General features: G+C 39.1%; 1 protein-coding gene and 1 pseudogene across 2 annotated transcripts in view; both read left to right on the top strand.

Moving 5' to 3' along the window:
* Window positions 1-13559, top strand: part of LOC306857032 (protein NLRC3-like) — a 58771-nt gene extending 45212 nt beyond the window's left edge. Inside the window, exon 11 of the mRNA XM_079396674.1 lies at window positions 12981-13559. Within this exon, the coding sequence (XP_079252800.1) occupies window positions 12981-13025 (45 nt within the window). The 3' untranslated portion in view covers window positions 13026-13559. The remainder of the gene's footprint in view (window positions 1-12980) is intronic.
* LOC306857031 (NACHT, LRR and PYD domains-containing protein 3-like) lies at window positions 453-13323 on the top strand (annotated as a pseudogene). The gene is made up of 10 exons (XR_013785827.1): window positions 453-527; window positions 1946-2081; window positions 2434-2556; window positions 2807-4702; window positions 6805-6966; window positions 9077-9238; window positions 9528-9701; window positions 10017-10190; window positions 10294-10340; window positions 12768-13323. The product of XR_013785827.1 is annotated as an NACHT, LRR and PYD domains-containing protein 3-like (transcript).
* Window positions 13560-14438: the final 879 nt, after the last annotated feature.

Here is a 14438-nt window from a genome sequence, read left to right as displayed (position 1 = left end):
ATGTATTAATACACAGGGTGTGAATGGAAAGAATAGAAGGGGGTTTGACCACACAGGGTTAAATATAACATTGTTTTTGTTAGATAAAAGTAAATCAGATGAATGTATGGAATGTAAAATCAGAGAAAATGTAGAACATATAATGTTGCATTGTAGGAAGTATAGAGAAAAGAGGATTAGATTAAAGCAAAAGATAAATCAGACAGGAAGTGGAACCCTTGAGGGTGTTTAGGGAACAACAGGAGAAGATATATAATATCTGAAGGATACACGGGTATATTATAGAATTTAGATAGTAGTGGGGTAAAACTGAAATTATTATAATGTTTTTTTTGGGAGTCATTGAGATAAAGGCTAATCCATGCTGCAGACTCCGGTCCAGTAGGTGGCGGTGAGCAGCTGATAAATCATGACTGCAATACGCCATAAAATCAAGAAGAAGAGAATTGGGCGACTTCCTTGTGTTGATAACGAAAGCAAACTCGACTGAAAAATTGATTAAAAACCATCATAAACATCAGATGAAGGTAAATTGATGATCAGCTTCTGATATAAGTTCATATTATTGAAGATATTTTTCTCATTCCGTCTCTGTCGTGTTAAATCTGATCTTTAAACATTAATGCAGTTGTGACGCATGTAAAAGTGGACGAATCATCTAAATAATGATAATAATAAACAATTAATGATAAATAATACTGATAATAAATCATCAAATAAATATTGGTCTTGTTTTTGAAGCTGTGGTTCTTATTTGTCATTAAATCCGAAGAAGAGAGGAATTCTTCATCTGTGAAAACGAAAGCAAACTCGACAGAAAACATGTACAGTTTGAGATTAAATCATGCTCATTTTATTAACAATTTGATGAATCTGGGCCCTTTACTTTCACAAAGCTGATATTTGATGAGGTGTACAGTAAAGCAGCATTTATATAAGATCCTGGAGCGTAAAAGCAGTCTTTCAGGAGACAGAAGTGAAGCATCAGCAGAAGACTGAGTAAAGTATGGGATGCTGACACTCAGTCTGCTTACATGTGCAGAAAACATGAGTTTCTCCATATATCTGCTCCTCTCAGCTTCACACGCTGCTCACACACACATATATATAATGACTATATGTATGTAGAATAACTGATTACACAAACATTTCATCAGAAATACTACATTTCTGCTCAGCAATTAAATATGTTCATTTAAATGAATTAATTATTTGCTGAATATTGCCAAAGACCCATAACTGAACATGTTTTCAGGCTGACATTTCTTCACTGTGCTCAGTTATTTGACTTATTTCACATATAACACACAGGGATGGAATAACTACATAAAATAAAGTGAAATGAAAATGAAAGGGTATTAAACGTGTTAAATTAATTGAGCGCATCATGCAGAGGGCAATCGAAATTCAGCACATTTTCACTTTAAAATAATAAGATGTTCTGGAATAATATGAATGCAGTGAGATTTGTGTTATTAATAGTTTTGCTGATCTTGTTTGTTTGGTGGAAACAGTGAAACTATCACACATTTGAGAAATATAATGGGCTGCATGTCTGAGATTTGAGGGGTTTTCAGCAGCGCTTCAACAATGAAGCATCAGCTCTGAAAATCATCCTCATCAGATGTCATGATCAGTTAGTTGATGTGTGTTACAGCAGCAGAAACACATCACGCTCTGAACAGACTGATGCTTTTCTCCTGCTGCTGCTGAAGTCAAATATGTTCAGTAAGACACAAGAGCATCAGTGAGCTCAGATACTGACGATGCTCATGAGGATCTTCTTCACTACAGTCAGTAAAGCATCACTTTATGATTCAGAAGAAAAGGATCCTGCTGCAGCTCCACATTCTCTTCAGTCTCATCGTGTGTGTAGCGTTAAGATTTACTGCAATAATAATCACAATATTATGTGTCATTTGTTCTCTTATGTTTCCATATGCAGGTGTGAATCAGTTTGTCATTATGGAGAACAGAGAGAGATCTTCATCTCCTGATCACAGCTGTGTGTCTCTGAAGAGTGATGCATCCATGAAGTATCCTCCTGTATTCAGTGATGATCCAGTGACCTCTGACCCCAGGTGAGATATAATCCAGTGTTAAGGTCAATTGATGCTGCACTGATGAACACTGACCAGCGTGAACAATCACCGGATCACAGATTTCTTCTCAGGTTATGCTTTCTAACATTCCCAGAGAAGAATTTAACCGTATGCATCCAGAGAAGTGTGTTCTTCACTGATATAAAGTGATGTGACTGACGGATGATTTCTGAGCACAGCGTTCAGACGAGACTAATCCATAATCACACTCACTGACCGTTATTATTATTATTATTATTATTGATTTGATCAGTTATTGTTGCAGCCCTGCTTATAATAAATGAAACCGCAGACAGAACTAAAGGAAGAATGATTTCTGTGTGTTCATCAGGATCTTCAGGAAGAGGAAGAGATCTTCATCACCAGATCACAGCTGTGTGTCTCTGAAGAGTGACGGATCCAAGGGTTTTCTTCCTCCTGACCTCAGTGATGAAGCAGTGACCTCTGACCCCAGGTGTGTAGTGATGATTGAACTGATTTATGGGAGTCACAAACACACTCAGTGCACACAGACAGAACTCAACACAATAAACACGTGCTCCTACATTTACTAATATTATATTATATACAATAAATATTACTTCACAGATAAACTGAAAATATACTGAAAATACAAGACTGGCATCTCTATCGATTTACATTTCCATTTATACATCCTTTATTGTTAGATATTTGAATCAGTTGTTCTTGTGATATTTGAGCAGAGCAGATGGAGAGCGAAGCATCTCTGGAGGAGCCTCTGTCTTCTGTCTGAACAACACGAGCGTTACAGCGTCTCTGAATAAACATGATCAACCAGAGAATGATGAACTACAGAGAGTCAAAGAGCAGCTCAAAACCAGCATGAAGAACAAGTATGAGAGATTATTTGAGGGACTGAAACTCCAGGAGAATGAAAGCCTCCTGAACAGGATCTACACACAGCTCTACATCATAGAGGGAGAGAGTGAAGGAGTGAAGGAAGAACATGAGGTTTTACAGATGGAGAAAACAGCCAGAACACAACACTCACAAGACAGTCCAATCTACTGCAATGACATCTTTAAAGCCTCAGATGAACCAGGATGTGAGGAGAAAGACCAGATCAAGACTGTTCTTACTAAAGGCATCGCTGGAATCGGAAAAACCGTCTCTGTGCAGAAGTTCATTCTGGACTGGGCCGAGGGAAAAGCCAATCAGGATGTAGATTTGATGTTTGTGCTTCCATTTCGAGAGCTGAACTTGATCCGAGATCATCAGTACAGTCTTCACAGACTTCTGCTGGACTTTCATCCTGAACTTCAAGATCTGGGCTCAAAGATTTATGAGGAGTGTAAAGTTGTGTTCATCTTTGATGGTCTGGATGAAAGCAGAATCACACTGATGTTTTCAGGCGCTCAGGAAGTTTGTGATGTGACTGAGACTTCATCAGTGGGTGTGTTGATGTCAAAGCTCATGAAAGGAGAGCTGCTTCCCTCTGCTCTCATCTGGATCACCTCCAGACCAGCAGCAGCCAATCAGATCCCCTCCAAATACATCAACCGTCTGACTGAAATTCAGGGATTCAATGAGCCTCAGAAGGAGGAATATTTCAGGAAGAGGATCAGTGACCAGCATCAAGCCAGCAGAATCATCTCACACATCAGAAGAGCAAGAAGCCTCCACATCATGTGCCACATCCCCGTCTTCTGCTGGATCTCATCCACTGTGCTTCAGAAGCTCCTGGAAGAAGATCTGAGTGCAGAAATCCCTCAAACTCTGACTGAAATGTACATCCACTTCCTGCAGATTCAGATCAACTTGAGGAACCAGAAGTATGAAGAGAGAGATCCAGAGAAACTCCTGCAGTCCAACAGAGAAGTGATTGTGAAACTTGCTGAAGTGGCTTTCAAACAGCTGATGAAGGGCAATGTGATGTTCTATGAGAAGGACCTGATTGAGAGCGGCATAGACGTCACTGACGCCTCAGTGTATTCTGGGATTTGCACTGAGATCTTTAAGCAGGAATCTGTGATTCATCAGAGGAAAGTCTACAGCTTCATTCATCTGAGCCTTCAGGAGTTTCTCGCTGCTTTCTATCTGTTTTACTGCTATTTAACAAAGAACATGGAGCAACTGCATGAATTCAGATCTTACAGTTTTGATAAACACTCTCTGTATGATCTACTAACATCAGCAGTAGATAAATCACTCAAGAGTAAGAATGGACGTCTGGATCTGTTCCTGCGGTTCCTGCTGGGCGTCTCACTGGAGTCCAATCAGAGACTCTTACAGGATCTACTGACACACACAGAGAACAGCTCAGAGAGCATCAGGAGAACCACACAGTACATCAAAGAGAAGATCAAGGGTAGTCATAGTCTCTCAGCTGGTGAATCCATCAATTTGTTCCTCTGTCTGCTAGAAGTGAAAGATCAGACTCTGTTCAGAGAGATTCAGGAGTTTGTGAAATCAGACAAACACTCAGAGAAGGAACTCTCTCCTGGTCACTGCTCAACAATCTCCTACATGCTTCAGATGTCAGAGGAGCCGCTGAATGAGTTTGAGCTCATGAAATACAACACATCAGCTGAGGGGAGAAGAAGACTGATACCAGCTGTGATCAACTGCAGAAAAGCTCTGTGAGTGTTTCATCATTAACTAAACTATCATATTTAATAATGAATTTGACACCTTTATAATAAATGTTACTAGGTGGGGTGGTGATGGCGCAGTGGATAAGACACATGCCTTTGGTGTGAGAGACCCGGGTTCGAATCCACTGTGAGACACCAATGTGTCCCTGAGCAAGACACTTAACCTCTAGCTGCTCCAGAGGCGTGCGACCTCTGACATATATAGCAATTGTAAGTCGCTTTGGATAAAAGCGTCAGCTAAATGAATAAATGTAAATGTAAATGAGAGATTTTCTCCTAAATAACAGGCCAGAATCTTAAAGGAGTCTCTCCAGGTGTTTTTAATGCAGTAGATAGTGGAGTAAACGGCTGTTATCACCGCGGTAAACACAAGCCATTCACATGAGAAACTCGTTTATTAAATCAGCAGCAGGTGAAGCAAAGGGACGGTGGACACCATCGATCAGTAAAGCTGCAATTCAGACATTTTCACTGTGAATGAAGAGAAAATAATCACAGACATTACTGGTCATATTAACAGCTATAATAAGTTAGCTGCGCTGTGCATTATGGGATGAGGAAGTGTTTGTTGACAGTTTGCAGTTTAGCGTGGCAGGTCGCGGACAAACTTGTGGTTGTGAGGTTGTTTGCAAATATCCAGTTTTTAAAAATACAGCTTCAAGTTTTCAAGATGAAGAAGAAATTCGGAACATCAAATTCAATATTTAAAATTCAAAGCGCAGAAATTCAGATCGTACAGAGAGTAGGTCAGAGGTCATCCACAGGGAAGAGTAGATGATCTCCGAAAAGTCGAACGATGCATTTGCTGTGACCGGGAGGGCACATGTTCAGTTCAATTAGGCTAGTTTTGTCCTGGCCATGATATGTCGTGGCCACGAGATCATTTTGTCGAGGTAATCCTGGAATCGCCGCACGGCTGCCGCTTTCTCTCGTAGTTAAAGTGTTTTGTGCGGACTAGTAACTAAAGCGGTTAAATTTCAAATGTTCATTATTTAAAAAATCTAATTCAGAACTGTTACATGCCACATAATATTCAGTTTTGTTAAATGACACTTATCAATAATTAAAATTTACACAATTCAAATTCAAATAGTTTTGTCATATTATAAGCGCCATACGACTGGGATAGTGGTCTGTTGGCGTCTCTGTGTGGTTCTGCATCTTGACTTGTAGTTATTTATATATGTATAGAAAATGGTCTAAACCAGTGACACTCAAGTCTGGCTAGCGAGATCCACTTTCCTGCAGAGTTTAGCTCTAACTCTAATCAAACACACCTGAGCATGCTAATCAATGTCTTCAGGATCATTAGAAAATCACGGGTAGGTGAGTTTGAACAGTGTTGGAGGTAAACTCTGCAGGAAAGTGGATCTCGCGAGCCAGACTTGAGTATCACTGGTCTAAACAAATGTAACATTTATTTATTTTTCTCACAGATTTTTCTGTTGCACTGTATACTTCAATTTTGAATTATTATTAAAATTAAAAGCAAAATGTTTTAATTTTTCTTGAAAAAAGCTTGCAGAAAATATAGTTTTGTGAGAATCATCCTCAAACTTGAATTTGGTAAAACAATTTTCTTTATTTAAAATGTTTCATGTCTTAATCCTTTTCTTTTTGTTATACTGGGATAAATCATATTGGGACGTATGCTAAAATTTGGATGTAGCGCCCCACCCAGAACATTTGCCACCAGCCGCCACTGCTTTTGATGATGACTATTTTAGTGACGAGTGATCAGAGGTCAGACGCAATACGTCTCTCCAAAGACGTATATCTGATATGCTGGACATCGGCAGCAGAACGTTTGTCCTGGACTGTCTGAGCTTCTCTCTGTACAGACAGATACTAACACACATACGCAGAGAAACACTTAGCTTACTTCCTTATCAGGCATGGTTACACACACAATGAGAGCAGCTTCTTAGAGAGTAGAAAGACAGACTAAAGCCATAATCAACTTATTTTCTAGCGTGCATAAATGTAACTTTGATTAATAATTATTCAAGAAATATTATAATTTATATTATTATGAAGGCCATTGTAGATCTGTGACCCACTCCTTTAATGTATTTAATCTCTTCCAGATTTCCTGTCTGTGGTCTCTCAGATCAGCATTGTGAAATTGTGTCTTCAGCTCTTCAATCCTCAAACTGTGTCCTGAGAGAGCTGGATCTGAGTAACAATGACCTGCAGGACTCTGGTGTAGGGTTTATTTCTGATGGACTGAAGAGTCTAAACTGTCAGCTGTAGATACTGAGGTATTAACAACATATAAGAGATAATTTACAGTCAACTGGTCACAATGTGGATGTGTGTCTGTAGATGATCTGAAAGTGTGTGTCTGTAGATGATCTGACTGTGTGTGTCTGTTGATGATCTCTCTGTGTGTGTCTGTAGATTATCTGTCTGTGTGTCTGTAGATGATCTGACTGTGTGTGTCTGTAGATGATCTGACTGTGTGTCTGTAGATGATCTGACTGTGTGTCTGTAGATGATCTGTCTGTGTGTGTATGGAGATGATCTGACTGTGTGTGTCTGTAGATGATCTGACTGTGTGTCTGTAGATGATCTGACTGTGTGTCTGTAGATGATCTGACTGCGTGTCTGTAGATTATATGTCTGTGTGTCTGTAGATGATTTGACTGTGTGTCTGTAGATGATCTGACTGTGTGTGTCTGTAGATGATCTGACTGTGTGTGTCTGTAGATGATCTGTCTGTGTGTCTGTAGATGATCTGACTGTGTGTGTCTGTAGATGATCTGACTGTGTGTGTCTGTTGATGATCTCTCTGTGTGTGTCTGTAGATTATCTGTCTGTGTGTAGATGATCTGACTGTGTGTGTCTGTAGATGATCTGACTGTGTGTCTGTAGATGATCTGACTGTGTGTCTGTAGATGATCTGTCTGTGTGTGTATGGAGATGATCTGACTGTGTGTGTCTGTAGATGATCTGACTGTGTGTCTGTAGATGATCTGACTGTGTGTCTGTAGATGATCTGACTGTGTGTCTGTAGATGATCTGACTGCGTGTCTGTAGATTATATGTCTGTGTGTCTTTAGATGATTTGACTGTGTGTCTGTAGATGATCTGACTGTGTGTGTCTGTAGATGATCTGACTGTGTGTGTCTGTAGATGATCTGACTGTGTGTGTCTGTAGATGATCTGACTGTGTGTGTCTGTAGATGATCTGACTGTGTGTGTCTGTAGATGATCTGACTGTGTGTCTGTAGATGATCTGACTGCGTGTCTGTAGATGATCTGACTGCGTGTCTGTAGATGATCTGTCTGTGTGTGTATGGAGATGATCTGACTGTGTGTGTCTGTAGATGATCTGACTGTGTGTCTGTAGATGATCTGACTGTGTGTGTCTGTAGATGATCTGACTGTGTGTCTGTAGATGATCTGACTGTGTGTCTGTAGATGATCTGACTGTGTGTGTCTGTAGATGATCTGACTGTGTGTGTCTGTAGATGATCTGACTGTGTGTGTCTGTAGATGATCTGACTGTGTGTCTGTAGATGATCTGTCTGTGTGTGTATGGAGATGATCTGACTGTGTGTCTGTAGATGATCTGACTGTGTGTGTCTGTAGATGATCTGACTGTGTGTCTGTAGATGATCTGTCTGTGTGTGTGTGTGTGTGTGTGTGTGTGTGTAGATGATCTGTCTGTGTGTCTGTAGATGATCTGCCTGTGTCTGTAGATGATCTGCCTGTGTCTGTAGATGATCTGACTGTGTGTCTGTAGATGATCTGTCTTGTGTGTCTGTAGATGATCTGCCTGTGTCTGTAGATGATCTGACTGTGTGTGTCTGTAGATGATCTGCCTGTGTGTGTGTGTGTGTGTGTGTGTCTGTAGATGATCTGACTGTGTGTCTGTAGATGATCTGACTGTGTGTCTGTAGATGATCTGACTGTGTGTATGTAGATGATCTGACTGTGTGTCTGTAGATGATCTGTCTGTGTGTGTGTGTGTGTGTGTGTAGATGATCTGTCTGTGTGTCTGTAGATGATCTGTCTTGTGTGTCTGTAGATGATCTGCCTGTGTCTGTAGATGATCTGACTGTGTGTGTCTGTAGATGATCTGTCTGTGTGTGTGTGTGTGTGTGTGTGTGTGTGTCTGTAGATGATCTGACTGTGTGTCTGTAGATGATCTGACTGTGTGTGTCTGTAGATGATCTGTCTGTGTGTCTGTAGATGATCTGTCTGTGTGTCTGTAGATTATCTGTCTGTGTGTGTCTGTAGATGATCTCTCTGTATGTGTCTGTAGATGATCTGTCTATGTGTGTCTGTAGATGATCTGTCTGTGTGTCTGTAGATGTCTGACTGTATTGATGTGTGTGTTCTGCTCTCTTTCAGTCTTGCTGTCTGTAATCTCACTGCTCAGTGTTGTGAGAGTTTGTCCTCAGCTCTTAAATCCTCAAACTGTGTCCTGAGAGAACTGGATCTGAGTAACAATCACCTGCAGGACTCTGGTGTAGAGTTTATTTCTGATGGACTGAAGAGTCCAAACTGTCAGCTGTAGATACTGAGGTATTAACAACATATAAGAGATAATTTACAGTCAACTGGTCACAATGTGGATGTGTGTCTGTAGATGATCTGAAAGTGTGTGTCTGTAGATGATCTGACTGTGTGTGTCTGTTGATGATCTCTCTGTGTGTGTCTGTAGATTATCTGTCTGTGTGTCTGTAGATGATCTGACTGTGTGTGTGTCTGTAGATGATCTGACTGTGTGTCTGTAGATGATCTCTCTGTGTGTATCTGTAGATGTTTCGACTGTTGATGTGTGTGTTCTGCTCTCTTTCAGTCTTGCTGGCTGTAATCTCACTGCTCAGTGTTGTGAGAGTTTGTCTTCAGCTCTTCAATCCTCAAACTCTGTCCTGAGAGAGCTGGATCTGAGTAACAATCACCTGCAGGACTCTGGTGTAAAGTTTATTTCTGATGGACTGAAGAGTACAAACTGTCAGCTGCAGATACTGAGGTATTAACAACATATAAGAGATAATTTACAGTCAGTTGGTCACAATGTTGATGTGTGTCTGTAGATGATCTGACTGTGTGTCTGTAGATGATTTGACTGTGTGTCTGTAGATGATCTGACTGTGTGTCTGTAGATTATCTGACTGTGTGTCTGTAGATGATTTGACTGTGTGTCTGTAGATGATCTGACTGTGTGTCTGTAGATGATCTGACTGTGTGTCTGTAGATGATTTGACTGTGTGTCTGTAGGTTATGTGACTGTTTCTGTATATGATCTGTCTGTGTCTGTAGTTGATCCGTCTGTGTGTGTCTGTAGGTTGTCTGGCTGTATGGTGTCAGAGGAAGGCTGTGGTTATTTGTCTTCAGCTCTGAGTTCAAACCCCTCACACCTGAGAGAGCTGGATTTGAGCTACAATCACCCAGGACAATCAGGAGTCCAGCTGCTCAAACACAAACTGCAGGATCCAAACTATAAACTGCAGATACTCAAGTATGTCAAACACTAATACTGACATACTGAATGTGTGTGTGTGTGTGTGTGTGTGTGAGTGAATGATGCAGATCTACATTAATGTGTGTTTGTGTGTTTATAGTGTGGATCATGGAGGAGAGATCATGATGACAGCAGGACTGCGAAAGTGTAGGAATATAAACACAAACACACACTTTCACACACTCTCTCACAGACGCACACACAAACACTCTCTCACAGACGCACACACAAACACTCTCTCACAGACGCACACAAACTCTCACAGACGCACACACACACACACACACACACACACTCTCACAGACACACACACAGATTGTTGTTTGACTCTATCACTGATCTCATCTCATAGACATTCATTGGTCTATACGGTTTTTTAACTAGTTAGCAGTGTCGGTCAGCACCAGGGGGCTCCTTTCTCATCATGCATTGATGATAATGACGTGTCTTGTCACATGACTGTTAATTTAGATCCATTTGAAAAAGTGATTTTCATTTCAAAACGCTCTCTGTCCACACTAGAGTTTACCAAGTGTTTTCCAAAAGTTTCTCATCCACACTGAAACATCAGAAACACTATATTCAGCTTACTGCACATGTCTGAAACTATAAAATCTCACTGAGACGATACAGACGAACAGTCAAAACTATCCGTCCAGAGCAGAAAAATTATGGAAAAAGCAGTAAGAACATGAAGAAAATGAGCAAGAAGAATGTATATTATTATTATTATTTTTTTTTTAATTGTTTTCTTATTTAGCCAATTAATTAATTAAAAATTAAGTTTTCGTTTGTGTCAGTACTCATTAATAATCAAAACGTTCATATGTATTTCTGTGGTGGCTGGACAATAGAGGGCGTCACACACAAAATATTAATATTTATTCTACACTATATAAATTGCTATCTGAATAAAGATAAGCAGCTCGTTAACTTCAGCTGAAGCTCGTTTGATGTTGTGGTTTATAGAGACTCTTGTGATCCTCACAGAAACCTCTCCTCACTCGTTCTGGTCAGAAACTGAGAAACTAAATAAATGCAACACCATAAATAATGATAGCGGCATTAAAATACAGTTTCATGTTATTTAACAACATATACTTTCATATGCTGAGTCTGGTAATCAGATAAACATTAATGTAACCGTTTAGGCTAACATTAGCTAGCGATGCTGTCTCCTAAACGACATTGTAATTGTATTCTTGATAATTGATAACTTACCTTCATAGTCATGAACACATTCTTTAAACACTTATATAATATTATAAAGGCTTTATTATTTCTCAACTCTACAGCTATGCAATAAAATTCACTTTGAAGATTCACTTTTCATTCATGAAGATATCTATCTGTCTGTCTGTCTGTCTATCTATCTATCTATCTATCTATCTATCTATCTATCTGTCTATCTATCTATCTATCTATCTATCTATCTATCTATCTATCTATCTGTCTATCTGTCTATCTGTCTATCTGTCTGTCTGTCTGTCTGTCTGTCTGTCTATATATAGGGCTGTCGCGATTCGTCCATTTTATTCACGCACAGTTATGTTTGCTGAGAGTGACGAATGGCTGTTCAGTTGCTTTTAAATAACACATTTTTTCTGGCTTCCACCTCCGACAGCAAAACCTCACGTTCATTATCGTTAAAGTTATTTTTCTTTGTCTTTTCGTATGCACTTATTAGTGAATGAGACCCAATGTGATTTCAAAATTGCTTTTGATACTTTATTTAAACTAATTATTATTGAGTCATTGCTAATATACTGTATATGTGTACTTTAAGTAGTTTTAAAAGCTATTGTTTATCTATTGTTATTACCACAAAAAAAATAAAATATAAATAAATATATATATATATATATATATTTATATTTATTAGGTAAATCATTTATAAATCTACACAAACATTTCAAAATAAAATTTCAAACCCTCAGAAATATATATATATATAATTAATTAATTATAGGGCCCTATAAAATCCGTTTCATTAGAATATACAGTTTTTTCCATTTTTATTTTTCTATTTTTATTTTGATCATCAGATGTGAGGAATGTAAAACAGCACTATCTTGTGTGTTTTGTGTTCAGTGTTCAGTGGAGTGTGTATGAGCACAAATACACTGTATATACAGTCTGTCTGCACAACTGATGAACTTTACACTTACTGAACTGAACTGAATCAACACTGAACTGACTTGAGCTCTAGAAACACTATTGGCTTGTTAGATCTCAATCTGTTACTGCTTTGAAACCATCTGTACTGTAGAAAGCGTTCTAGAAATAAAGCTGACTTGACTTGTGTGCATGCTAAACCCACAACCGCTGCTTTACACAACACTAGTCTGCACTGTTTTAGGCCTGACAGGGTTTTCACAGAGTTTTGTTTGGGCTCCAGAAGTCTAGGACCAGCACTGCTAGTGAGATCTGAATCACTAGTCGCTCTTCAACAGATTTCACTATATTAGTGAACACATTTGTGAAGAGTGAGGACAGTTTGGACTTTAGCTGTAAACACACACAGACATCTTCACTGTTGTGTTGTTCTTGATGTTTCTCTCTTCTTGTGTTCAGATGCCTGTGATCTCACACTGGATCCAAACACAGCACACACTCAACTCATTCTGTCTGATCAGAACAAGAAGATCACACGAGTGGAGGATCATCAGCCGTATCCTGATCATCCAGAGAGATTTGATGATGTTCCTCAGGTTCTGAGTGTTGAGAGTCTGACTGGACGCTGTTACTGGGAGACTGAATGGAGCGGAGATTATGCTGTTATATCAGTGTCATATAAAGGAATCAGCAGGAAATAAAAGGGTGGAGAGATGACTGTGTGTTTGGATTAAATGACAAATCCTGGATTCTGTTCTGCTCTAATAACAGATTCTCTGTCCATCACAAGAAGAACATCACTGATATACCTGCTGACCGTTCATGCTCTAAGAGAGTAGGAGTGTATGTGGACGTGTCGACCGGCTTTCTGTCCTTCTACAGCGTCTCTGACACACACACACTCACACCCACACTCACACACTTACACACACTCAACACCACATTCACTGAACCCCTCTTTGCTGGATTCAGGGTCTATAGTTGCTCAGTGTCTCTGTGTGATATTAAAGGATAAAGAGACTCTCTGTAAATCCTCTTTCTGATGTCCACATGCACACAAACTCATCAAATCTCACATCATTACATTTGTATTAATTCATAATTAAATAGTTTTTCATTCTTCATCTAGAAGTTATAAATCTAGATCAGACACATACTGTTCTGAATCTTAAACAGATGAATAAGTGTGCTTTAATATCTCTATTGTAAACTGATGATCAGATGTAATAAAAGTGTATTAGTGACTGATTTAATGATGAAGTGGTTTCTGAATCTGATGTGAACTGATGACAGTATGAATAATGATGAATGTGATTGAGATCAGCAGAAATAAACCCAGAGAATGAATCTGTTTCCTGATCGTCTGCTTTATTTTTCTGTCTGCGCTGATTTAAGCATATTCATTACTTACTACAAAACAGAAGTCAGAAGAACACAGACTGCAGGAAAGCAGGTTGATGAATGATGATTTGCATCAGTCACTGAACCACTGAGGAGACTGACAGGGCTGGCGTTAGTTCACACCTGACTATATTAAAATAATCTCATTAAAACCTCAGGATATAAGTCTGCAATAGTGCTCTGTTCTCTACAGCCTTGTAATGCATTGTATTTTTCAAAAATATCATCATTTCCAGTTCAGTGCTAATACAGTAGCCTAAGTGTTGCTTCACAGAGAAGATTTATTACAACAGTTAATACAATTATTCTTTACAAGAACACTGTAATGTTTAACAGTATCAGAATCTATTTTCTGTATCTTTTTCCTTTGCATAAGTCAAGAAAACAGCTGCTTTACAACTTCAAATTTTTTCACAAATATGAGAAGATGAGTATTGAATAGAGATATTAAGCTGGGAGACCCGCGTAAACTGACCGACAGCAGCATCTGCTGTTTTTGGAGAAGAAAGTTGCTCAATTGCATTTGTGAGAGAATCTGCTCGCACACTTGTGAGAAAATCAAGCCAAGTTTCCTCATAAAAGGTAAATGAGTCTCACAGCTGTAACACAATACATATATTTGTCCATACCTCTGCATTTTCTCTCAAATAGAGTTTTGTATTTGCAAATCACTTTGCGTTTGTTTGAAAGTCCAGTTTTTCTTTGCAAAGCAGATTGTGTTTATTTGCA

Source organism: Barbus barbus (assembly GCF_936440315.1).
Source record: "Barbus barbus genome assembly, chromosome: 37".
NCBI lineage: Eukaryota > Metazoa > Chordata > Actinopteri > Cypriniformes > Cyprinidae > Barbus > Barbus barbus.
Note: the sequence above shows the minus strand (reverse complement) of the source record. Positions and strands in the feature narration are given on the sequence as shown.